The 24969-nt window shown below is 46.9% G+C and overlaps 1 protein-coding gene across 10 annotated transcripts in view; it reads right to left on the reverse strand.

Moving 5' to 3' along the window:
* Positions 1-24969, reverse strand: part of TP53BP1 (tumor protein p53 binding protein 1) — a 956094-nt gene that overhangs the window by 350955 nt on the left and 580170 nt on the right. For all 10 annotated transcript variants that reach the window (XM_085644315.1, XM_085644316.1, XM_085644314.1 and 7 more), the window contains 2 exons: positions 1792-2084; positions 1121-1303 (listed from right to left, as the gene is read on the reverse strand). In XM_085644315.1, the coding sequence (XP_085500441.1) occupies positions 1121-1303; positions 1792-2084 (476 nt within the window). The remainder of the gene's footprint in view (positions 1-1120; positions 1304-1791; positions 2085-24969) is intronic.

Genomic DNA, 24969 nt, shown 5'->3' on the forward strand with positions numbered 1-24969 from the left:
TAGCGCTATAGGGTTTAGGGTAGTGTCGGGGGGTGGTGAAGTGTAGTGTTAGAGTGTAGGGTCCAGGCAGGGGGAAGGGGGAAGGTTGTGTAGGGGGTAGTGTATTAGGGTTTCGGGTAGTGTAGTGATGTTTAAGTAGTGTAAGGTAGCGTAAGGTAGTGTAGTGTAAGCATGATTTTAGTGCAATGTTTTTAATTAGCATAAACCATAGTACATTTATAACCATTTGAGATATAAATGCATGCGCAGTTAAAACTTGCGAAGTAATGGTTTATGCTAAGTAAAAACATGCGAAGTAATGGTTTATGCGAAGTAAAAACTTTGCACTAAAATCATGCGAAGTAAGGGTATGCGAAGTATCGACATACATCCCTATCCCTATCCTACACCACAATAGTTAGAGTTGCTACTGTGGCAATATTAAGAAAGTTTACCATTACAGGCCCCTATAAAGCAGGCCCTTAAAAATGCATACATACTATTCTAGGGCATTACTGCCTAGACACAGATTCCAAAGCAGGTGCTCAAGTGGGATTATCTCTCTGTGAAATTTTTCACATTGGTAGAACAACCGTAATAGAGCACGCCTCCCGATTTATGAAAGGCGCCGACCCTATCACTGCAGGTCACTGTATTCGATTGACTGTCGGCATTGGCTTCACCAGCTGTCAATGAGAGGTTACTAATGGGGTGGGGAATCCCCATGTGTGGCTTGATGGGAGATATGCTGACCTCTAAATCACCTTCCAAATGCTTGGATAGATTTGCCTTTAAACCCTATATTAATAAATAAAAGCACAACGAAAACATTAAATTAAATAATATTAAAAGTATAATTAAATTTTTTTAAATTTATCCTTAAAAAAGAAAAAGAAAAAAATCAGAAAGCTGATTATGGTACCTGGTGGTTTCTCTGGTTTAATTATTTAGGAGTGATCTCAGTGTGGGCTTTTAAATGTCTTAAGCGATCCTCCCACCAACTAAGTTATGATTCCTGATTACGGCAGCCCCTAACAACTCATACAACAGTACAACTCACTCTGGATTCTTGGTTCCAGCTACCAAGTTTCAATTCCTGATGAGGACAGCCCCAAACAACTAATAGAACAGTACAACTCACTCTGGATTCTTGGTTCCAGGTATCCGTGAGGGAGGTCGCCCCCGCTTTCCCCGCCCACGGGGTGTCAATGGGGTTTTCCCCCCCAGACTGTGTGCTGCATCTCCATCCCCCTCATTCGCTGGCAACCCAGGCTGGCCCCCTAGTTGGATGGGGGATCCTGGCTGGCTTGAACCTTTCCTAGGACTGAGGAAATAATAAATGTTAGCAAACTTTTCTGACTAGTCAAGTAATTTTTAATATTACCAACATTAACACTATGACTAACATATTGTGGCAAATACTTAAATGCTATTAACATGAATGATGACTTCAAGCTTAAAACAAAACTAAACTGTAAATCATTCAACCAAAGGTAGCTTGAGAATACTGTAAAAATTAAGGCAACAAAGTAATCATCTTAATGTGGATTACACTGATAAAATGGTTGAGAAGATTCAATGTGCATTGAATCATCCAGATATAACCTTCAACATTATTAGTGGCATAGTGCCTACAATAGTGCCCACGTTTGCAAAAAGGTTTATCTAATTTGATATCCAGTAAGATGTTTGTAGGTGGCCCTCCTCCTTTGCCAATGTGATTTGCTCCAGAGTTTGGAAAGGCTATGTCAGTAGCACCAAACATTCATTCAAGCTTTTAACAACTTAGCATTTCTATAAATAGGCATGTACCTCAGTTTACCAGGTCCCCCTCTTCCAACTGGAATGGCAAACTCTCTTGGTTCCATTCTGCTGGTCTTCCCTTTGTGGGAACCTGCTCCCTTTGCATGCTCAGAACTACTTCCGCTGTGTGCTGCTGACAATCCACTGCTGGCCCCACTGGATGTGCGCTGAAGGCTTGAGGCTTTGGAAGAGAGAGAGCTAATGTCAGCAAGATCACCGGATGTAAGTGATGAACCTGCAGTCCGGGAGGGTGAGATCTCACTCTCAAACTCTTGACACTCAACCACTGGTTCTTCGCTCTCCTGGGGAAGATAATAAAAGCAAAGTAATTTATAAAAGAGCATCTCTCCTTCTCCTTTTAGTCAGTCAGTCAGTCAATACTTTATTTCGGCTATATAGCCATAAAAGCCAATATACAATAAACAAAACATTTACATACATACAAGCCATAATATACAATTACATACAATAGACAAAAGGTGATTTTATCTCCATGGTTAAGCAATACCAGTTAAGATATAAATAAGAATATTAATTTAATTAAAAACCAGAATTTTTTTTAAATGAATAATACTATAAAACTGAGGTAGACAAGATAGAATAATACTGTAGAGCAAGGGTAATCCATAATTTCCTCCCTCTGCTATTACAGTTTATGACCAAAGCGTTTTCTAATAATATATATATTAAATAGGAATCTACTTATACCAAACACCATCAATTGAGAAGTGTTAGATTTTAGTATGCGCTCCGCTACTTTGTATGTCCCGACCCCCATGTTTTTACAAAGGGGTTTGATCCAGCAGAGCCTCGGTTTCATATAAGCCGGACATAAGAAAAGTATGTGGGCGAGGTCTTCCCTTGCCCCAAGAGAGCACATAGTACACACATCCGAACCATTTTCCCCAACCCACCTACAAGTGTAGGTGTTGATCAGTAATACCCCATATCTGAATTGTAGATACAGTGATTTTGCTAAAGGAGGAACAATCTCATCCATAAATTCTTCGAAGTTAGGTGAATCTTTTATATCTAAAAAATTCTGAGTCAGTGTACCAATCATAGACCCAAGGATTAGTTCACCATTGACGTAAGACCAGAAAGTATCCTTAAGGATTTTTTTAGAAAACTGGGTCATATTGTGAGGCTCCTCCCAAAAATGTAAAAGTCCTAGTCTCTTAAACCACGTACATATATACTTCAGCCATGGGGTTTTCTGATACTCATCCAACTTAATTATTTCAATCAAACCAGACTTATAATCCCTCAACTCAGGGGTTGACCATACCCTGGCCCAATACAACAGTGGTCTTAATGATGCTAAGTGCTCTGTTCTTTTAAGATTGATATCCAAAAATATGGGGACAACGGGGGTACGAGTCGGTATTTTGAGTAGACAACGCACAAAATTGTTTTCAATCTTCCCGAATTTGTTGGTACTACGATATCCCCATATCTCAGCACCATAAAGACCTGCTGATTGTGCCTTAGCTTTGAAAACCTCCAGTGCTGGAGAAATAGCTTTGGAATAACTTGCTCCATGCACCTTTAGGATAGGGAGTGAGTTTTGTTTGAGGGATAATAAACTTTTATTCTGCTGACCTCCCCAGGTCAATTTATTATCCAACATCAAACCCAGATAGTTAAACCTTTCTACCTGTTCCAGTATACGATTCTCTAAGAACAAGTTTTTCTTAGGGTTTTTTTTGGGGTTTATGGCCATATATTTAGTTTTCGTTGGGTTTATTTCAAACCCCTTTTCCACACAATAGTTTTGAAAGGAATTAACCAAATTTTGCAAACCTCTCAGAGTCTGGGAAATAAGGATAGTATCGTCAGCAAATAGTAGGGATGTGATTATTTCGCCGTCTAATTTCGGGGAGTCATGGACGCAGTTCCTTAAGTATGTTGGAATATCATTAACATACAATGAGAACAATGTGGGTGCTAATACGCAACCTTGGCGCACTCCTCGATCTACAGGGATCGCTTTAGATAATTCACCAGCCTTTCCCCATCTAATTTTAGCATAGTTCCCTGTATGTAGTCTAATAAGTTCATTAAGTAGCTCACCTGTGACAGCTATCTTCTTTAATGTGGACCACAGCAACTTACGGGGAACGAGGTCGAAGGCGGCCCTTAAATCCATACACCCCACATAGAGGCTACCCCTCCTGATATTTATATATTTCCAGCAAATGCACATAAATCTAAACACCTGATCAACTGTGCTGATTTTTGATCTAAAACCTGCTTGGTATTTGGTCAATATCCTTGTCTCCTCAATCCAATCTAAAATCCTGTTTAAAACATGTCTGGCAAAAAGTTTTTGTAAAATATCTATTAAACTAATAGGGCGGTAATTGCTAGGATCATGGTGGTCACCTTTTTTAAAGATTGTTATAATTTCTGCCCCTTTCCACGATTCTGGGATTGGTGTACCAGCCACAATTGAATTGCTTAAAAAATTAATGTATGGTCCCCACACTTCCACATCGTGTTTCAATAAATCACCAGGGATTTTATAAGGACCAGGAGCTTTACCTATTTTAACAGCTAATAATGCCTGGTTTGTTTCTTATAGGCTAAAATGTAATGGTATAGTACTATTGTCAAAATTAATATCTACATTGTCAGGGGACAAATCATCCTTACTATTAGAATAGAGTTTGGAGAAGTGGTCTCCTTTTAGTCACTTCTCAAAGAAAAACATGAATGCTGATGTTCCTCAATAAAAGTATTTTCAATCCCCTCATTTGGCAAATATATAAGCCACCTAAACTTACACTTCATCAATAAGCTTCTTACAAATCTTCTAATGGGAGGAGAGGCTTAGTAAAGAATAGGGAGACTGCAGCAAAACCACTTCAAATCTGTAATCTTGAAGAACAGAAACAATACAATTTGACCCTACTACTGACCAGTTTGTAATAAGTTAAGTATGTGTAACTACAGTTTTTTCAACATTGGTATTTTCATAGATTCACATACTTCATACTGTGTCCACATATCCACATAGTCAACAGGGAATGCTGCCTTATAGCGATTAAGACTATTACCATAACCATAGGCAAAATAATAGTGCGTGTGTAGTGTCATTTCCCTCAGCTCACACTGCCCGAACTTCAGTCACTCACTCCACTGCCCCTAGATATCACATAAGCCAGTTTCCGCAGCAAAATAGTAAAAATGCGATACAACCAGTGGACCTCTAACTCAATACAAGGAGGGTTGAATCTAACAAGACTGGAGAAGAACAAGTTACGTACCTTTAGCAATGATATTTGTGGTGGATACCACAAATATCTCACCTCAAGGAACCCTATCCAAGAGCCAGACTGGATCCAGAAAACGTGCAAAAGTTATTTTGCACCAGCAAGTGTCATCATATGGCTTCAGCCATTGCTCCTCAACTTCCTCCAAGAAGAACATTAAGGCACATAAGTCCCAACCCTGTGCGCAAGTGTCAGGCCTATCCTTTTTTTCTCTTCTTAGAAGTGGAGATGAGACCGACAATGACTGACAGAAATGATATGTAAAACATCATAAATAATTTGGGAGCCCTATTACCAAAATACATAAAAATAATAATCAGAAAGTAAACAGAGGGGAGAAAGGGTTGAGACGAAACCAGTGGCAAGTAACTTGTTTTTCTAATTTATATTTCTGCACGCCGATTCCGTACTTCATGAACCAATAACCAAGCAGTACCCACAATGGAGGTGGTTTTGAGAGAAAATAAAAAGTCTTTAATAATGGACCTGGCAAAACGGGCTTCCCCGCAGACTAGGAAATAGAGCTACCATTGCTCAGCGAAGGTGTAAACTGAAGCCCATATTGTAGTCTGACAGAAGTCTATGAAAGTAACAGCTGGAAAGCGGTGAAGATGGATCCTTCTCCCCGGTGGAAGGCACCCTAATGACTGCAGACTGCTCCTTTATATTAAGGTATCGCAACTCCTAACATAGAAGGTAACTGAATGTGAAAAATAATCCTCTCCTAGACCGTTTTTCCACAAAGCCAATGAACAACTATTAGTGTAAAAGATCAGAGTCTGAAAAGCTCTAAGCAATGTCTAAGGTCCTAACCCTTGGTAGTGTGCAGAGGAGAAAAGGACATTTGGGAAGGTAATGGATTGGGTGACATGAAGTGAGAAAACCACATTAGACAGATAAGATGCTCATGACAGAAGCATCAACCTGTGTGGATGGAATGAGGTGAATCGAGGAGGAACTGAAATGATCCACAGTTCACTCACTAGTTGAGCAGAGGTGACAGCAATAACGAAGACCATCTTCAGAGTCAGGCACCTCAGTGAGCAGCAATGCATTAGCTCAAAAGGGGAAGTAATCCAAAAGGTGAGAACCAAAATAAAATCCTACCTCTGAAAAATATAATCGCAAGAGGGTTTTTGATCAACGACGCAGTGGCTTCTGGTCAGCTTTGAAAGTGGCGAGGCATAAGCATCTATTTAAAAAAAGATTGAGTGAGATTGGCCTCCTTGCAGAGGGCTCCCATGAGAACGTTTAGACAAAAATAGAGACAAAGAGTACATTTTAGTGAACAATGTTTAACCAAATTGGCTAACTAGCCAGCGGTTCTTAATGAACTATCCAGTACTTTTGTGGTGGTTTGGTAAGTGGATTCTCTGCCACAGCAGATGGCTGGTGGCGTTCCCTTCCCCTGCAGGGCTTACGAGGTTGGCATGACTGCCTCGGATGGTGTGGTTACCAATGAGGCTCTTAATCTCGCTTTTTACATTCTTTTTTCTTTTCAAGACCAACCGTTTTTAATGTCTCGATCTCTATTTTCATTCGATTCATATCATCATCTGTATAAGAGCAGAAGAGGGATTTTCCTGAGAGTGGCAGATTCAAGATCTGTTGTTGATCTTTGGATTTCAGGCTAGTTGGCCTTAACGATGAACTCTGTGTAAGGCACACCCAGATGAATTTATTAAACTTTCAAATAAAAATTAGATCAAATTAGGGTGTTTTTTTCCTTATGTCGGCTATAAACATACTGATTTTCTTTATTTTGCGGCTTCTATACATATATATATATATATATACATACACACACACCTATTTCTATATTTTGAAAGGTGCTCTGGTATCCTGCTCATGGACAAGACTATTCAATGCTAATGACTACTGATGAGGAAACACAGGGCGAGAAAAAGTTGCTTGAAGACAGTCCGAGGCAATATGAGGTGAGCTCACCTGCAGCAACCATTCATCAATGTATAGGAACACATCTGTCTTTGAACTGCAAAATGGGCCGCAGCTACCAACGTGACTTTCATGAACACCTGTGGGTGCACGATTAGACTGAAGGGCAGGAGGTTAAATTGAACATTTTCTGAACTCAACCCAAACTGAAGGCACTGCCCTAGGGGACAGAAGGATTGGCACATGAAAGTACAAATACTACACATGCAAGGACACCAACCAGTCTTCAGAGTCCAAGGCCAACAAGATCTGATCCAACATCATCACCTTGAACTTTTCCTTCCTGAGCAACGTGTTCAGTAACTTGAGGTCTAAAACTGGCCTCAGCAACACCTCCTTCTTGGGGATAGCAGTCTATACGCCTCTCTGCTTTGGACTCCACTTCAAAGGTAAGGAGTAGCTGAACTTCTCTGAAGAGAATATTGGCATGGTTGGCCGAGATCAAGACAGGGTGTCTGTAGCCACCTGGAAAGGTTTTAGGGCTTCCTGTGGTGTCGCAGCCTAGATCAACCAATCACCTAGATAGTGGTAGATGAATATTTTCTGCTGTACGACGCAACCACTACCATAAATTTGGAAAATGCCCTTGCTTCTGGCTTTAGTCCAAGCGGAGGGACTTTGAACTGGAAATTATCAATATCCACTGCAAAGCTTAGGAACATTCGACGTTTCTTCACAATAGGAAAGTGAAAGTAGGTATCCTGAGGGTTCATAACACACATCGCTCTCATGTAACTGTGGGTAAATGTGATGCAAAGCCAGTATCCTGAATTTATTCTTTCCTTGTTCATGTCAGTGGGATGCCCTGCTAGAGAGCCCTATATAAGCCCCCAGAAATGTGCGTTTCCGATTGATAAAATACCATGGAGTGCAGAGGGCGTAACTCACATCAGCCAAAATTAATAAATATTTTGGTTGCACGGATGCTGCCTGTCCGCGCTGTCACCTTGTAGATGCAGACTTGCTGCACACTTTGTGGAGCTGCCCTGCCTCAAGGAATATTGGGGAGCAGTTACAGAAGCCCTGTAATGGGAGACTTGTATCCAACACCTCTATCGCAGAAACAAAAGCCAAAGGGTGACCTCCCGTTTTATTGACTTGGGAATCGTGGCAACGAAGCTGCTGATCACGAAGAGGTGGAAATCCTCTGAATCCCCTCAGATTCTGGCCTGGCGATGCTCCCTGCAAATATGGGCCAAAGCAGAAAGCGCGCTGCACTAAGCCGGGAAGATACACTAGGCCTCCGCAAGATCCGCAAGATCCCAATCACGACAAACTGAGACACGATCATGAGCAATTTCCAGAGCGAACACAATACTACTACAGACACACTAAACCCCAAAGACACTGCCGAAGATGAACTAGACAGGGCATGGTGCCCCTGATGTAGGTATGTTTGAGGGCGATGTAAGCGGCCACACTTGTGTTACACTCACTGCAGACCTCTTAGCGCGCGCTCACCTGATCCAGAAAGTAAGAAATGTGCAGACCTATTGAGGTGGAGATCGGGGGTTGCTCCAGTAAAAATAACCCAGCCCTTGTTTACTTTTTCTTTGCTCCATTCATTACTGCCCTTCTCCCAAGTGGGTAGACTAATTCACAACCACCAAGCCACAGATGTCTAGCTGGGACACATTCAGATGCATATGTGCAAGTGATTAACATGTCCATAGTACTGCTATACTCAGATCGATACAATGTAATTGTGAGATGTATATCCAGCAGAGGCAACCGCAACAGTACGCAACACGTAATGTGAATGTCTGCTTTGTTAAAGTAAAATTCAATAAAACAGATTCGAACCAAAAAAACATACTCCACTCTATGATGCTAGAGACTTCACTAAACAATGCTCCCGACACTACTCCACTTTATGCCACTCCACTCTATAGCACTCTACTCTGACACTACTCCACTGCCACTTTACTATACTCCATTCTATGACACACTATTCCACTCCACTCTATGACAATCTACACTGCTGAACGCCACTCTACAGTACAGCTCTCTATTCCACTCTACGCAACACCATCTACACCACTCCACTCAACTATGACCCTGTGCTCCACCCTAAGCCACTCAACTGTACGCCCTTCAACTCTACTCCCTCCATGACACACTACACTATTCCATGACACACCACTTGATGCCACACCATAACACTCCACTCTAATCCACAACACTCTCCTTTAACCCTACTAACTTTTAGCCATGCTGAAGAGCATCCACTCTGGAGTACAACATCGCTAAAACATATTGGCTAAGCAAATAGCTCTTGAATAGGCAAGACCTATAGGCTTTGCCAATGATTGTTAAAATTGCTATTGTCAATCAGTGTTGATAGGAGGTGTCTACTACTGTGAATTTAGTTTTTTATTGTGCCTGGTAAGGACTTGTGTTTTATTTCTGTTCTTGTTTGAAAGTGTTGAGTGTTGGGAGGAGCTGTGTGTTACTGGTATTGGGACACAGCCGTAGTTTATTTAATGACCCCGGGAACCTATGAGGACTAGTGATTGTTACAAATACATGTGGAGTGGGTGGAATATATTTTTGCCTTGCTTTGTTTGTTTTATTGTTTACTTTTCCTGCTAGTCTCACATGCAAAAAATTGCTTCATTTATGTTTTTCTCTTTGCAGTGTTTGTTTCTGTGGTGGTGTTAGTGCCTGGATCTGCTACTGTATCCGTCTACTTTTTGGGGGAAGGTGAGGTATTTATGTGTTTAGTTTGTTTTATAACTATATCATTTCTGTCAGTCTGCAAATGTCTTTTCCGTATATGTGAGCAGATGCCCACACTGGCTTTCCTTTTAATGTGTGATATGCGTGTAAGAGGTATTGAAACCAATGGCCGCTTCATGGTCTGTGGTTTTACAGGGGGCCTCATCAATTTCTACTGTGAACTGTAACCAATGAAAGAGGAAATGTTTGGGTGTCCCTCTGGCTTCAATGTTGTATCAATGTGGAAAACTGTTGCTGGTGCCCTCCTTCTCATATAATTGTCTGATTTGGGATAGGGCCTCAGAGTTCACATTGTAATGTGTTTGTTTTTCCCTTCCATGTGGTTATTGGTACTCCAAAATCAGTTACTCAGAGGGAGATCGGATTATAGAGGCATAATGAGGATGCTTATAATGATGACCATAGAAAGTGCAAAAACCATTTTCAAATTTGTAATTATGAGGTTTGTGGGTATTACCCCAGGGTGTGCCTCACATCTTAATATAGCACTGATTTATTTTTGTGTCTTGGGATTTCTTTTCAGATACTTTGAATGGAGGAGGCAGGGCTGGTTCAGGGGCTTACTTAGATGAGGTTAGTACAAGGAAACTCCACTTGTATAAGTAATGCCTTGATTTTAGACCGGACAGCCTTAGGGTAGTCTTCCCCGTAATTTCTGTCTTCCTCCTCCAGTTTCCTTACCTCGTTTTTGACTCCACACTTTACCACTGCTAACCAGTGCTAAAGTGCTTGTGCTCTCTCCGTTAAACATGGTAATATTGGTGCATTCCCAATTGGCATATTTAATTTACTTATAATTACTTATAAGTAAACTCACTACATGTTGCCAGGGACTGTAAATTAAATGCTACAATTGGGCCTGCAGCACTCATTCTACCACCTACATAAGTAGCCCCTCTAACCATGTCTCAGGCCTGCCATTGCAGAGCCTGTGTGTGTAGTTTACACTGCCATGTCGACCTGGAAAATAAACGTTTTGCCAGGCCCAAGCATTCCCTTTTTAGGTCGAGCCGAGCGCATGCGCTGCTCTGCGGGTCTTCTTGTAGGTACTCTTAACTACTCCGTGTGTGTCTGATTCCTCCCACACATAGGATTGGCTTTTGCGTGTGTCTTTCAATGATTAAAACAGGCAAATGGATAAAGGCGGATGCATGTCCCACCTCTTTTTTTAATGTTCACTCCCACGGCTTTTTGCTCTCGGGGAGAGCAGCGGCGCGCAGGCCATCCGAAGGCACAGACTGCCTCTCCACGCCCAGTGTCCAGCCTGGCGCCACGCCCCCTCTTTCAAGCCCGGTCAGCCTATATTTTGCGCAGGCCATCCGAAGGCACAGACTGACTCTCCACGCCCCATGTCCAGCCTGGCGCCACGCCCTCAAGCCTGGTCAGCCTGTATTTATCTGCGCGTTCATTAAGTCATCCGCGCGTACATTAGAGTCAGCAGGCCCCCACAGCGGCCCCCGAAGTGCGCATTCCAGCCGGGCTTATCAGTGGCGCGACCCTGAGCTAGGGGGTGCCTGCACACAATCTGATCTCGATTCCACCCACTCCTCATGCTTATATTTGCAGTCAAAACATGACCAAAGTGCTTTTACATGAGCGCAAATAATATTACACAAGAGCACATTCATTTTTATTTAGGTATGGAAATGTTAATAAATTATCTTTACATGTACTTCTGCACTTATACCTACATTTTTTCTTTACCGCGAAGAAGCCCAGAACTGGCAGTGCGCTGTACAACTAAAATCATCCATTAATTAATTCAATCAGCACGGTGGAGAGCAGGATAGCACTATGTTCGATAAACAGACCACATTGCAGCGCCACTTCGACGTACCAACCCTATTATTATATTGCAGTTGTATTTCCATAGCCCTTTCATATGCGCTGTGAGGCCCAAATTATGCGCTTAATAGATTTAAAAGATCAATTTGAGCAGAATTCACTGAGCCAATGGTGGCTATTTTCCTTCTAGTAGAGGGGCGATTGTGGGCTCGGTAGCGTCTCTTCCTGAGTGGTGCCTTTCTGAATCTTGGATAAGCGGTGACTCTACATGACTGCTCTGCAACCTGCTTCTTTCTTGCCAAATAAGATCTTATCCTGGTGTAGTGATTCCCGTAAAAGCTTTTGATGGCTATCTAGGTTTTGGGTGTAGTCATATAAACACTGGGTTGCGGTGGCCCTTCCCCCTTTTTACGTTATCGAGGGCCGTTTGAAAATACTAAAATTATGTGTACTTGTAAGGACTTTCATTCTGCCCTTTTCATCCACTGATCTATTGTTCTTGTTCACATTTTTATTTTGCCCACTACATTAAGCGCTATATAAATACAGTTCACAACCTAGAGCACTGGCTCATCCCACTTCAGCCATAGCTAATTTAATTGTAAGTGACGGCATTCTACTCTTTTGCAAGGAGCACACCAACCAACCCACCCATCTGTCCTTTCAGTGCCAAGGATCAGTTGTTGACAATGTGTGCTTTTTGAGACCAAGAAAATATTTTTTAGCCAGTGTATTTTTTTTTATTGATCAGGACAGCTCCCGAACAAAAATGCTTTGCAAAAAATACCTCAAAACAAGCACTCACAAAGCCGAAAGAATGGCAGGCTAATGCCAAATCTATTGGCTTTACCAGTCCTGGTTGGGATATTGGTTAGTAGCTTGCTTTAGTAGATGTATCTGTGATTAGGTGATGTTCACTCTGGGTGTTTGTGGGTGATGGTAACAAATTTCATTGGCAAACAGCATTGCCTGTATTAGGGGTGAGGGTGCGGGACAGATCATATAAAAGTCACACGATCCTTGTTTTTGGTAAAACTTATAAGGAAGATGTTGAGGATTCTATTTAATTTACTGGTTCTTCTCATTTAAGAGTCAGGATCTGGTGCACAAAGTTTTCAGAGATACCCTCAGATGATAGTAAATCTTCCTTCCTAGTTAGCTGTGATAGGCACTTTGGACAACGAGAACGTCCTTTGCATGGTGCTGTAATGTTATAGTGCTGTTAACTTGCATCAAGGCACCTGTCTTTGTCTACGCATTAAGAAGCCGTGGAATGTGTCCATAAACGTTTCCTGAGGCAAGCGTGTATTCCTGAATCAGACTGCATAACTCAGTCTGTAGTAATTATATATCACTTCATTCCCTGGTGGCATTGCACTCAGGATAATGTGCTGCATGGTTAAACACTTGTAAGGTCCCAAAGGCGAGATCTATTGGCTATGCAAATGCTTGTTATACATATAGGTCACCCAGAGAGTAGGTCCTTGAAAACCCAGAGGGCAGGGTGCAATGTATTTAAAAGGCAGGTCATGTACTTTTAAGTTGTACAGGTCCTGACAGTTTAAAAATAAAAAAACCTTACATTCTTTTTGTTAGACCTGTCAGCCCTTTGGGTGGTCCCTCCTCATCATTATTTATTTTGTCCCACTTTTGCCTCAAACCCTGTTTGAATTTTTCCTTTTTGGGAACCACCAGACTTTTTCGTGTTGCTGCAGATTCAGGGAGCCATTTTATCTACCCCTGAAACTTCTGTCTGAGGGCCTGGAGCACAAAATGGTGGCCACCTGTGACATCACCAGCACCCACTGGAACCTACTAGCACCTTCCAGAACATTCCAGAACCCTGTGACAGTTGGAGGCGGTTTAGAATGTTGGGAAGCTAAGACAGAGAGTTGGCAGTTGGAGCTGGCAGTTGGCACCTGACTGGTGAAGAGTGAGCAGCAGAAACTTGAAGGAGGAAGGAGTGAAGCAGCAGGGGTGGAAACTTGTGCCTGGAGTGGAGTCCATAAACCCACCCTTGATACTAGTCCCTACTGACTGAGCCCAGCCTGGAGCCCTGTGTGGGAAGAAGCAAGGAAAACCATCCTAAGGACCTGGACAGCAGGAACAGGCCTTAGAAGTCAAGAAAGCAAGTACCTGACCTGGAAACTGGTTTCCCTGGAGTCCGACGTCGAGTAGCCTGAGACCCGGAGCCCGAGGTGGAGAAGCGGCGCCGACTGGAAAGCGGACGTCGTGCCCGGAGCCGCCAGAGGTCGAGAGAGGGCGCCGTCAGAGGTCGTGAGGAGTACCAGAGGTCGAGGAGGAAGTCACCCGAGGTCGAGTGAGCGGCGTCATCGGAGGAGTGAAGTCCGCCCTCCGGAGTCGTCGGAGACCGAGGTGAGGTGTACCGGAGGTCGGGAGTGAGGATCGCACTCCGGAGCCGCCGGAAGTCGACATCGAGCCAAGGCCGGCCGACGTCATCGAATCCGAGGTCGCCATCGGACCGGAGCCGCCCGAGGTCGACATCGAGTAAAGACTGCCCGACGCCATCGAATCGGAGGTCGAGATCGAACCGAGGCCGCTGACATCGAGACCGGAGCCGCATACCGGCGTCGTCAAAGAACTGACATTGTGCCGAGGCCGCCGACATCGAACTGGAACCGCCTCACGGCGTCGACACGACTCCAGCGGCGTCGGAGCATCAGAAAAAGGGCAGTAAGTGGAGTAGAGGGCGCCTAAGGCCCTGTGGAGACCTGAGAGACTGCTCTAAGGGGCTAGGGAGGTGCTGGAACCAACCTGACTGTGCCAGGGGTGAGCTGGGACTAATCTAGAGAAGTTGTGTGGAGGGAGAGAGCCAGGTCTCTGGTATTCCCCCCTTGATCTACCTCAGTTTAGGCCTCAGCCTTGTCCAAGCCAGGGAGTAGACACCCTCAAGCCTTCCACATCCCCACAAGCTGTGCCTGGGCCAAATCAGCCCTTAGGAATTCAAATGTGATCTGATTCTATGAGTGTCACTGTCAGCTTTTAATTATTTATTAGGGGCACTGTATTTATTGTATTTAACCTATTTATTGTTCCACTGTATTTATTGGTCCACAGTATTTATTGATGCACAATATTTATTGGTTTACAGTATTTATTGCCTCAGAATATTTAATTGCCTGTATGTAGCACTTATATTTATGTCTTCATTATTTATGATCACCCCTATTTATTGAATCATTAAGCCAGTATTTATTTGACCTGCACTATTTAAAGTTTGTATATTGTGATTGTTATTTATTTTATCCAATCAGCAACTAAGAGAAAAAGAAGATAAAGAAAGATATTTTCATAATTTTTACGGTGTAGAGTCGTTTTTGGAACGGATGCACGCATGGTTATTGTTTGGGTATGTCGTATGCTTAGCACGGAGCCTGATTCCTGACCACTCGAGCCAAGCTACCACAGTGTGTTCCGGAAGACCACCACCACCCTTTCAGAGTGGGAGTGTGGTTTTCCAACATAAATTGGTGTTCAGTGGTGGGATAGAGCTGTGCCTACGTATACTCAACAATAACTGTGGGTAGTCCATAGGCCTACACCGGGAGTTTTCTCAAAGCGGCCTTCCTAATTGTGGGTTTTTGTTTTTTCCAAATTTACTCTGGTGGTGGGAGGAGGTATTATTAAAGGTACCCCCCTGCATAGTTACTGCACAAAACCTGTCCTCTAACCTGAGTGGGCGAGATGGAGTTTGTACTAGAAAATCTAGAAACGTACACTGTGGCCCAACTCAGGGAGTTTTGCCAGCGGGAGGGGGTGTACTGTCCCCCAGGAGCAAAGAAGGGTGCACTCCAAACCAGCTTAAGGGCTTGGGGGGAGGCACGCCGAGAAAGCAAGGCTGAGGAGGAGGACAGGGATAGAGAGCCTGACACCGAGGGGGCTGAGATGTACCAACCTGAGGTGGGGAACCTGTCAGCGGGGCCCAGAACCATTTCTAGGAAGGGCAGCAGTGCCTCTAGCGGTGGCTTGTCTGAAGTGAAGTTAACAGACCGGAGGGAGAAAAGACAGCTCACATGGGACTTAGCAAGGCTGGAGAAGGAGAAGGAGGAGCAGAGGATGGCCCATGAATTACGACTGAAAGAAATAGATCTTCAGATCCTGAGAATCGGGGCCCAACCTGTTCCTAATGGTGGCAGCCAAACCCAAGAGATCACCAGGGAACCTAAACCATACCTGCCAAAGGACATAGTAGCTAGCTATGGGGCGGGTGACGATATCGCCAAGTGGCTAGCGGCCTATGAGGTCTCGTTGAGGGCCCAGGGGGTTCCAGAGAAGTACTGGGGAGGGGGATTGTACAAGTACATGCCTCCAGCTGGTAGGGATGCTTTATTGGCCCTCGAGGAGGATGAGCAGACCCACTACCCCACCATGAAACTGGCGCTCATCAGAAAGTTTGGACTAACACCTGAAAAGTACAGACAGAAGTTCAGGGGTAGTCACAAACTGGGCACACAGAATTGGGTGGACTTCCTGGACTATGCAAAGAAGGCACTGGAAGGTTGGGTTCAGGGCAGTGAAGTGAGGAACTACGAGGGGTTGTTTGACCTAGTACTGAAGGAACACCTGCTCGAGAAATGTTTCCCTGAACTGCGGCAACACCTGGTGGATAGCAAGCTGACCAGTCCCCGGAAGCTTGCTGAGGAGGCGGACATTTGGGCTAGTACCCGGGTGTCCACAAGGGGGACTGGAGGGGAAACTCAAAAGGCCGGACAGGGCGCCCCCCAGAAGAAAGAGGGAGGGGAAAAGAAAAAGGAGTTCTCCAAAGGCCCCTAAAATAACTTCCAAGGGAAGGGAACAGGATTCACCCCTAGGGCTAACCCACCCAGAAACCCTAATCCTGGCCAGAGTCAGCAGCCAAGGGTTGTCCATTGCTATGAGTGCGGTGGCGTTGGACACTATAAAGGAGATCCGAAGTGCTTGAAACGACCACCCCCTCCCACTGGAGGAAAGACCCCCGGAGTAGCTAGTGTAGTGCTCGGGGAGGAGATGCCCTTAACTAAGGGAAGGGAGTGGGCGGGTGTCACTTTAGTGTCCCTGGGAGAACGGGAGATGGTTCCTAAGATCCAGGTGCCCGCAAATACCGCAAAGTATGGGCAGTGGGTCACCATCAACGGCCAAAGAGGGGAGGCTCTGAGAGACACAGGAGCCAGTATGACTATGGGGCGTAGCCAACTGGTGTCTCCAGAGCAGGTAATTCCCGATGTACTCCACCCAGCCGCGATGGCTGACGGCAGAACAGGCCACTATCCAGTGGCCGAGGTTCCCTTTGAATGGGGGGGGGGTTGCAGGTTCACTTCGAGTTGCCGTAAGCCCTGCCGTGCCAGTCGATTGTCTGCTGGGGAATGACATGGAGCACAACGCTTGGAAGGAGGTGGAATACCGGACTCACACCGAGATGCTGGGTACACCTGATTGGGCCTGTGTTAGCACAAGGTCCGCGACTACCCGAAGAGGGAGTTCGTTTCGGCTGGAGCCTGGAACAAAGGCCCAGCCAGCTGCCAGTCAAGGGAAGAACCGAGGACAGGAGGAGCCTGCCTCGGCGTCCCCACCCCGTAGGACGGATAGGCCACCGGAGGTGGTGGACCAGGCGTCTGCGGTGGGGGACGTTACCAACCTGGAGGACCTACCCATCCCGGCCGAGTGGCACGTGGAGGGAGGCCCGTCCAGGGAGGAATTCTGCCAGGGCCAGAGGGAGTGCCCTACCCTTGAGGGGCTAAGGCGACAGGCCGAAGCCCAGGCAGCAGGGAACGTTGAAGGGAACTACAGTGTTTACTGGGAGGATGGCCTCCTCTACAGTGAACCCAAGGCACCCCTACATGGATCGTCACGAGCCTTGGTAGTTCCTCAACGTTATCGAGCCTTCCTTCTGGAGTTGGCTCACGAGATACCATTGGCAGGACACCTGGGGCAAGACAAGACCTTCGCCCGTCTTGTCCCCCACTTTTATTGGCCTCAGATGAAAGTGTCGTCCGATACCTACTGCCGGACATGTGTGTCTTGCCAAGCCAGTGGGAAAACAGGGGTGAAGCTGAAAGCTCCCCTGGAACCACTTCCTGTCGTTAGCACCCCCTTTGAAAGGGTGGGCATCGACATTGTGGGTCCATTAGATCCACCGGCTACAGCTGGTCACAGGTTTATCCTGGTTCTGGTGGATCATGCCACACGGTACCCAGAGGCAATACCTCTGAGGACCATAACAGCACCTGTTGTGGCTAGGGCCCTGATGGGAATCTTTACCCGAGTGGGTTTTCCCAAGGAAGTTGTGTCCGACAGGGGGACCAACTTCATGTCAGCGTACATGCGGGCCATGTGGAAGGAGTGTGGAGTGACATACCGGTTCACCACTCCTTACCACCCCCAGACAAATGGTCTGGTAGAGAGGTTTAACAAAACCTTGAAGGGCATGATCAGAAGTCTGCCTGAAAGCCTGCGGAGGAAATGGGACGTCCTCCTACCCCGTTTACTTTTTTCCTACAGGGAAGTGCCACAGAAGGGAGTGGGCTTCAGCCCCTTCGAGCTTCTGTATGGGCACCCTGTACGTGGACCTCTCAACCTGGTGAGAGACGGATGGGAAAGAACTCCCAGAAAGCTTCCCCAGGATGTGGTGAGCTACATGCTGGCCTTCCGGAGCCAAATGGCTAAGTTGTGGAAGCAAGCTTCTGACAACTTGGAAGCCAGCCAAGCAGTGATGAAGGCGTGGTATGACCACAATGCTCACCCGGTGGAGTTGGAGCCTGGCCAGAAGGTGTGGGTGATCGAACCGGGAGAGCTTAGCGCCCTCCAGGATCGCTGGTCAGGACCCTTTGAGGTGTTGGAGAAGAAGGGTAAGGCTACCTACCTGGTGGACCTGAAGACCCCTCGTCAGCCCCTGCGGGTGCTGCATGCCAACCGCCTCAAACCCCACCACAAGATGCCCGAAGTCATCTTGATGATGGTGACTGACGGAGGAGAGGACGTGGAAAGCGAGCCTCTCCCAGATCTGTTTGCGTCTCAAGAGAAGGATGGGTCGGTGGAGGGAGTGATTCTCTCCCCATCTCTAACTCCTGAACAGCAGGAGGACTGTCGCCAGGTCCTGGGGCAGTACTCCTCATTGTTCTCCCTTGTCCCGGGTAGGACTCACCTGTGTGTCCATGACGTGGACACAGGAGACAGCCCACCTGTGAAGTCCAAGATCTACCGGATGTCAGACAAGGTGAAGGCCAGCATTCATAGTGAAGTCACTAAGATGCTGGAGCTAGGAGTGATCGAACCTTCCAGCAGCCCCTGGTCCAGTCCGGTGGTGTTAGTACCAAAAGCTGCACCACCGGGTGCCCAACCAGAACTGAGGTTCTGTGTGGACTATCGGGGACTGAATTCAGTGACCAAAACTGATGCTCATCCGATCCCTAGGGCGGATGAATTGATTGACCGGCTGGGAGCTGCCCAATATCTAAGTACCTTTGACCTTACTTCTGGGTACTGGCAGATCTCTTTGACTGATGGAGCAAGGGAAAGGTCAGCCTTCTCCACGCCCAATGGCCACTACCAGTTCTGTGTGATGCCCTTTGGGCTCAAGAACGCACCTGCCACGTTTCAGCGCCTGGTAAACCAGATCCTCACCGGAATGGAGAGTTTCTCTGCTGCTTATCTGGATGACATAGCCGTCTTCAGTAACAGCTGGGAGGATCACTTGCGTCACCTGCAAGCTGTTCTCCAGGCCCTGAGACAAGCTGGATTGACGATCAAGGCCAGCAAGTGCCAGATCGGGCAGGGGTCGGTAGTGTACCTTGGACACTTGGTGGGTAGGGGAGCGGTGCAACCCCTCCAGGCGAAGATCGAGGCCATCATGGCCTGGGAACCCCCCAAGACACAGACTGAGGTCCGAGCTTTTCTGGGCCTCACGGGATACTACCGCCGCTTCGTGAAGGGATACGGTACCATCGTAGCCCCCCTCACGGAGCTCACGTCCAAGAAACAACCTCGACGGGTAGTCTGGACGGAGGCTTGTCAGCAGGCCTTTGAGAGATTGAAGAAAGCCATGTGCGAGGCCCCGGTCTTAAGGGCCCCAGACTTTTCCAAGGAGTTCATTGTCCAGACAGATGCATCAGAACATGGCATTGGGGCAGTGTTATCGCAACTCAACGAAGAGGGTCTGGATCAACCCGTGGTCTTCCTATCCCGGAGACTACTTCCCAGGGAACAGAAGTGGAGTGCAATAGAGCGTGAAGCCTTTGCAGTGGTATGGGCTCTGAAGAAGTTGCGGCCATACCTGTTTGGCTCGCACTTCCTAGTTCAGACCGACCACAGACCCCTTCGTTGGCTGATGCAAATGAAGGGGGAGAATCCCAAGTTGTTGAGGTGGTCTATTTCCCTACAGGGAATGGACTTTCAGGTGGAACATCGGCCTGGAGTGGACCACGCCAATGCAGACGGTCTCTCAAGGTATTTCCGCCTTAGTGATGAGAACTCCCAAGGGGTTGGGTAGCTCTCCCCACTTTCAGCTGGTGGGGACGCGTGTTAGACCTGTCAGCCCTTTGGGTGGTCCCTCCTCATCATTATTTATTTTGTCCCACTTTTGCCTCAAACCCTGTTTGAATTTTTCCTTTTTGGGAACCACCAGACTTTTTCGTGTTGCTGCAGATTCAGGGAGCCATTTTATCTACCCCTGAAACTTCTGTCTGAGGGCCTGGAGCACAAAATGGTGGCCACCTGTGACATCACCAGCACCCACTGGAACCTACTAGCACCTTCCAGAACCCTGTGACAGTTGGAGGCGGTTTAGAATGTTGGGAAGCTAAGACAGAGAGTTGGCAGTTGGAGCTGGCAGTTGGCACCTGACTGGTGAAGAGTGAGCAGCAGAAACTTGAAGGAGGAAGGAGTGAAGCAGCAGGGGTGGAAACTTGTGCCTGGAGTGGGGTCCATAAACCCACCCTTGATACTAGTCCCTACTGACTGAGCCCAGCCTGGAGCCCTGTGTGGGAAGAAGCAAGGAAAACCATCCTAAGGACCTGGACAGCAGGAACAGGCCTTAGAAGTCAAGAAAGCAAGTACCTGACCTGGAAACTGGTTTCCCTGGAGTCCGACGTCGAGTAGCCTGAGACCCGGAGCCCGAGGTGGAGAAGCGGCGCCGACTGGAAAGCGGACGTCGTGCCCGGAGCCGCCAGAGGTCGAGAGAGGGCGCCGTCAGAGGTCGTGAGGAGTACCAGAGGTCGAGGAGGAAGTCACCCGAGGTCGAGTGAGCGGCGTCATCGGAGGAGTGAAGTCCGCCCTCCGGAGTCGTCGGAGACCGAGGTGAGGTGTACCGGAGGTCGGGAGTGAGGATCGCACTCCGGAGTCGCCGGAACCTGTGAGAATCGTGCCGGAGGTCGGGAGTGGAGATCGCACTCCGGAGCCGCCGGAAGTCGACATCGAGCCAAGGCCGGCCGACGTCATCGAATCCGAGGTCGCCATCGGACCGGAGCCGCCCGAGGTCGACATCGAGTAAAGACTGCCCGACGCCATCGAATCGGAGGTCGAGATCGAACCGAGGCCGCTGACATCGAGACCGGAGCCGCCTACCGGCGTCGTCAAAGAACTGACATTGTGCCGAGGCCGCCGACATCGAACTGGAACCGCCTCACGGCGTCGACACGACTCCAGCGGCGTCGGAGCATCAGAAAAAGGGCAGTAAGTGGAGTAGAGGGCGCCTAAGGCCCTGTGGAGACCTGAGAGACTGCTCTAAGGGGCTAGGGAGGTGCTGGAACCAACCTGACTGTGCCAGGGGTGAGCTGGGACTAATCTAGAGAAGTTGTGTGGAGGGAGAGAGCCAGGTCTCTGGTATTCCCCCCTTGATCTACCTCAGTTTAGGCCTCAGCCTTGTCCAAGCCAGGGAGTAGACACCCTCAAGCCTTCCACATCCCCACAAGCTGTGCCTGGGCCAAATCAGCCCTTAGGAATTCAAATGTGATCTGATTCTATGAGTGTCACTGTCAGCTTTTAATTATTTATTAGGGGCACTGTATTTATTGTATTTAACCTATTTATTGTTCCACTGTATTTATTGGTCCACAGTATTTATTGATGCACAATATTTATTGGTTTACAGTATTTATTGCCTCAGAATATTTAATTGCCTGTATGTAGCACTTATATTTATGTCTTCATTATTTATGATCACCCCTATTTATTGAATCATTAAGCCAGTATTTATTTGACCTGCACTATTTAAAGTTTGTATATTGTGATTGTTATTTATTTTATCCAATCAGCAACTAAGAGAAAAAGAAGATAAAGAAAGATATTTTCATAATTTTTACGGTGTAGAGTCGTTTTTGGAACGGATGCACGCATGGTTATTGTTTGGGTATGTCGTATGCTTAGCACGGAGCCTGATTCCTGACCACTCGAGCCAAGCTACCACAGTGTGTTCCGGAAGACCACCACCACCCTTTCAGAGTGGGAGTGTGGTTTTCCAACACTTTTTCACTACTGCAAGGCCTGTATCTCCCATTAGATACCGTTGGGATTACCTTACTACATTTTTCATTTCCAAATGGGAAGATATACGTGATTTAAATATGGGGTCTCTGGAATCCCAATTTAAAATCCAAATTTATGGTGAAAGACCGATTTGAAATTGCAATTCTGAAAATACCACTTTTAGAAAGTTGGTATGTTTTACTTTATCAGTTTGGTGCCTGCAGCCTCTTTCTGATTACGTCTGCGGTGGGTGACAGCTGGGCTTTGTGTATTCCCCCTAGACAGCCTTACACAATAGGAAGTATCCCCACTTCAAAGGCACCACTGTGTATACGTACTGGACCTATGACAACATCACTTCAGTACACTTCTGGACCTGTGGATGCTCTGTCAGGAAGAAGGACTGCTGTGCTGCTGAAGTACTGCCACTCTGCTTGACTGCTGCATTGCTGGACCCCAGCTTTGCTGTGCTGACCTGCTGCCCTCCTGTCTGGATAAGACGGACTGGACCTACATTACTTTGACCCAAGAACCTGGAGTGACTCGAAAGACTAGCTGGCTGGTCACCTGATCTGTAGCCTCAGGGACATAACAGGCTTCCAGCCCCTGCACATGGACTCTGCCATATGTGAGTCTACCCTGCCAAGTGGTGCGAACCCAGTCCTGGACCCGTGGATGTGGGCCTAGGGTGCTTGCCAGCCACATCTACCGATCTTCTCTGCTGAGCAACGCATTCCAGAGCAGAACTGAAAAATCTCCTTGGATGATCAGCGCATTCCCGTCGCAAAAGACTCGCATCGCCACAGCCTCCTGCATCTGGGACAGATGCATCGCCTTTGGAAGAGCTGCTGCGTGGCACTTTTCCCGGTGCATGTTACTCACATCCCTCGTCCACGACAGACTTGACAACGATGACTAAACTCCACATCGAAGCTTCATCGCTCTTCGGAAAGAGAGCATCGCCTCTGCAGTGCCTCACATCCTTGATACTGGACTGGACTTCGCATCGCATGCCTCGTCGACAGGATCCTTCACGTTGACGCATCGGGACTTCGCACCGCAGCCTTGTTGCATCTCACAACTAACACATTGCCTCTGCTGCGCGACGCATCTTCAACATGGATCCACACTAATTTCCGCAACCAGGATTTAAGGCATTTTTATTTTTTAGTTTATAATCAACTCTTTATTAATTTTAAAGGTCCCTTCAGTACCATTACACAGCTTGTTCGCCTACAACCTTAAAGGCCGGCAGCCAAAAATCTCAGACAGCGAAAGGCAGAAGCTTAAAAGACTATGAGGTCCTTCTAAAACCCAAGTACAGGTCCAAGTACACTTTCCAAATTAACAGATTCTCCCGCTCTAAATAATCTACATGTCTTACGGACGAGTTCAGACAGTTGTAACGTTGCCAAGTGAGCAATAACATATTTAAAAGCACCGATTGTACCCTCAAAAGGCCAAGGTCCCTTTATTTTGCATAACTCTAGAATGTTATCTTGATTTCCATACCTTTCTCACTATGACTTTAGCTGCACCTGAGTTCATGCAGCCCTGGGTGAGGTATCGTACAGCCATATCGAGCAATGCGTCCCCACTATCAGCGTCTACCCAGTCGGACAGTGCCAAGAGGACCCTTTTACCGTGCCCCTATCGTGTTCTTCATCAGATGCACCCTTGGGTGGTTCGTATTAGCGAGAGTAGTGTTCCGTGCAGGCACAGTAGCGTTTGTCAGTGATGTACAGGGCATTACGTGACTCAACAGCTAGCAGGCAAGACATGTCAATATGAAAACAGGTAGTTGGGCATTCCGGCTTTACCTAGTTAAGGCGACGTGGGAACCATCCGCTACATTTCCTGCATCAAGGGTTGTCAAGAGAGTAGCCAACCAATTGAGAAGAGGTCAGGGCAAAAGAGGAGGAAGGGGAAAGTACTGGGGTAGAGGAAACAGGCATGCCGGGGGGAAGGGTTCCGGGTCACACTATCGCTATCTAATAATGGCCGTGGACTCAACCTTCCAGAATCGGAGTTCCCACCTCGGGAAGGGCGGCTGCAAGTGGCACACACTACATACTGTCCGCAGATCTCCAGAAGCCCCATGGATCCATAGGGCACACTACATCGTCGAACAGCTTCAGGGCCCGGAGTTGTGGTGGTTGCAATCTAACATGCTCCAGTCGCCCTGGATGATCTACCAAAGGCTTCCAGAGCTTCCTGAACTGGGTATCTCGGAATTGAAGACGTGCCATGAGCAACTCCATCGCCACCACATGCCACAAGCGGGCAAACCACACATTTATGGAAGGCGTTTGTTTTCTTCCAGTAGAGTGCCACCGTCTGTTTTGCAGCATTCAGCATGTGGAGACTAAGGTGCCGATCGAGACCCGTCATGGCTCGTATAGTTGCTGGTCTAAGGCCCAAAATGACCACGAGCGGGTCCTCGGGCAGAGGGTACCCTAGAACCTTTTTGATATGGCTAAGGACCTCTTTCTAATAGGTAGCCAGGAGGGGGCATGTCCACCAAATGTGGATAAAGTCTCCCAGCGCCTGAGTACAACACCAGCATAGGGGGGATGTCTTGGGAAACATTTTTTGAAGTCTAGCGGGGGTGTAGTACCATTGGGTCATTACCTTGTAAGCTGACTCCTGTTGGGGGATGCTACGTAAAGTTTTGGGGATGTCTCCCCAGAGCCTTGCCCATTGAGAAGGGGTAACACCTGAGCCGGAGATGCTTTACCATCGCAGTTGGTATGGGTGAGGGTCCAGACGCTGTGCATGCTGAAGTACCTTATATATATGAGAAATCAGCCCCTTATATGTGCCGAAGGTGCGCGCTAACCATTCGTACGGAGTGTAGGGTCGTGTGGCGAAGCTGTATATACTGGAATTTGTCCTTCTCCGCTAGCCCAAATTCTTGTTTGCATTGAGCAAAGGATTTAAGATTCTCTCCTAGGAATAAGTCCCGTATCGTCCT

Source organism: Triturus cristatus, chromosome 3_1 (assembly GCF_964204655.1).
Source record: "Triturus cristatus chromosome 3_1, aTriCri1.1, whole genome shotgun sequence".
NCBI lineage: Eukaryota > Metazoa > Chordata > Amphibia > Caudata > Salamandridae > Triturus > Triturus cristatus.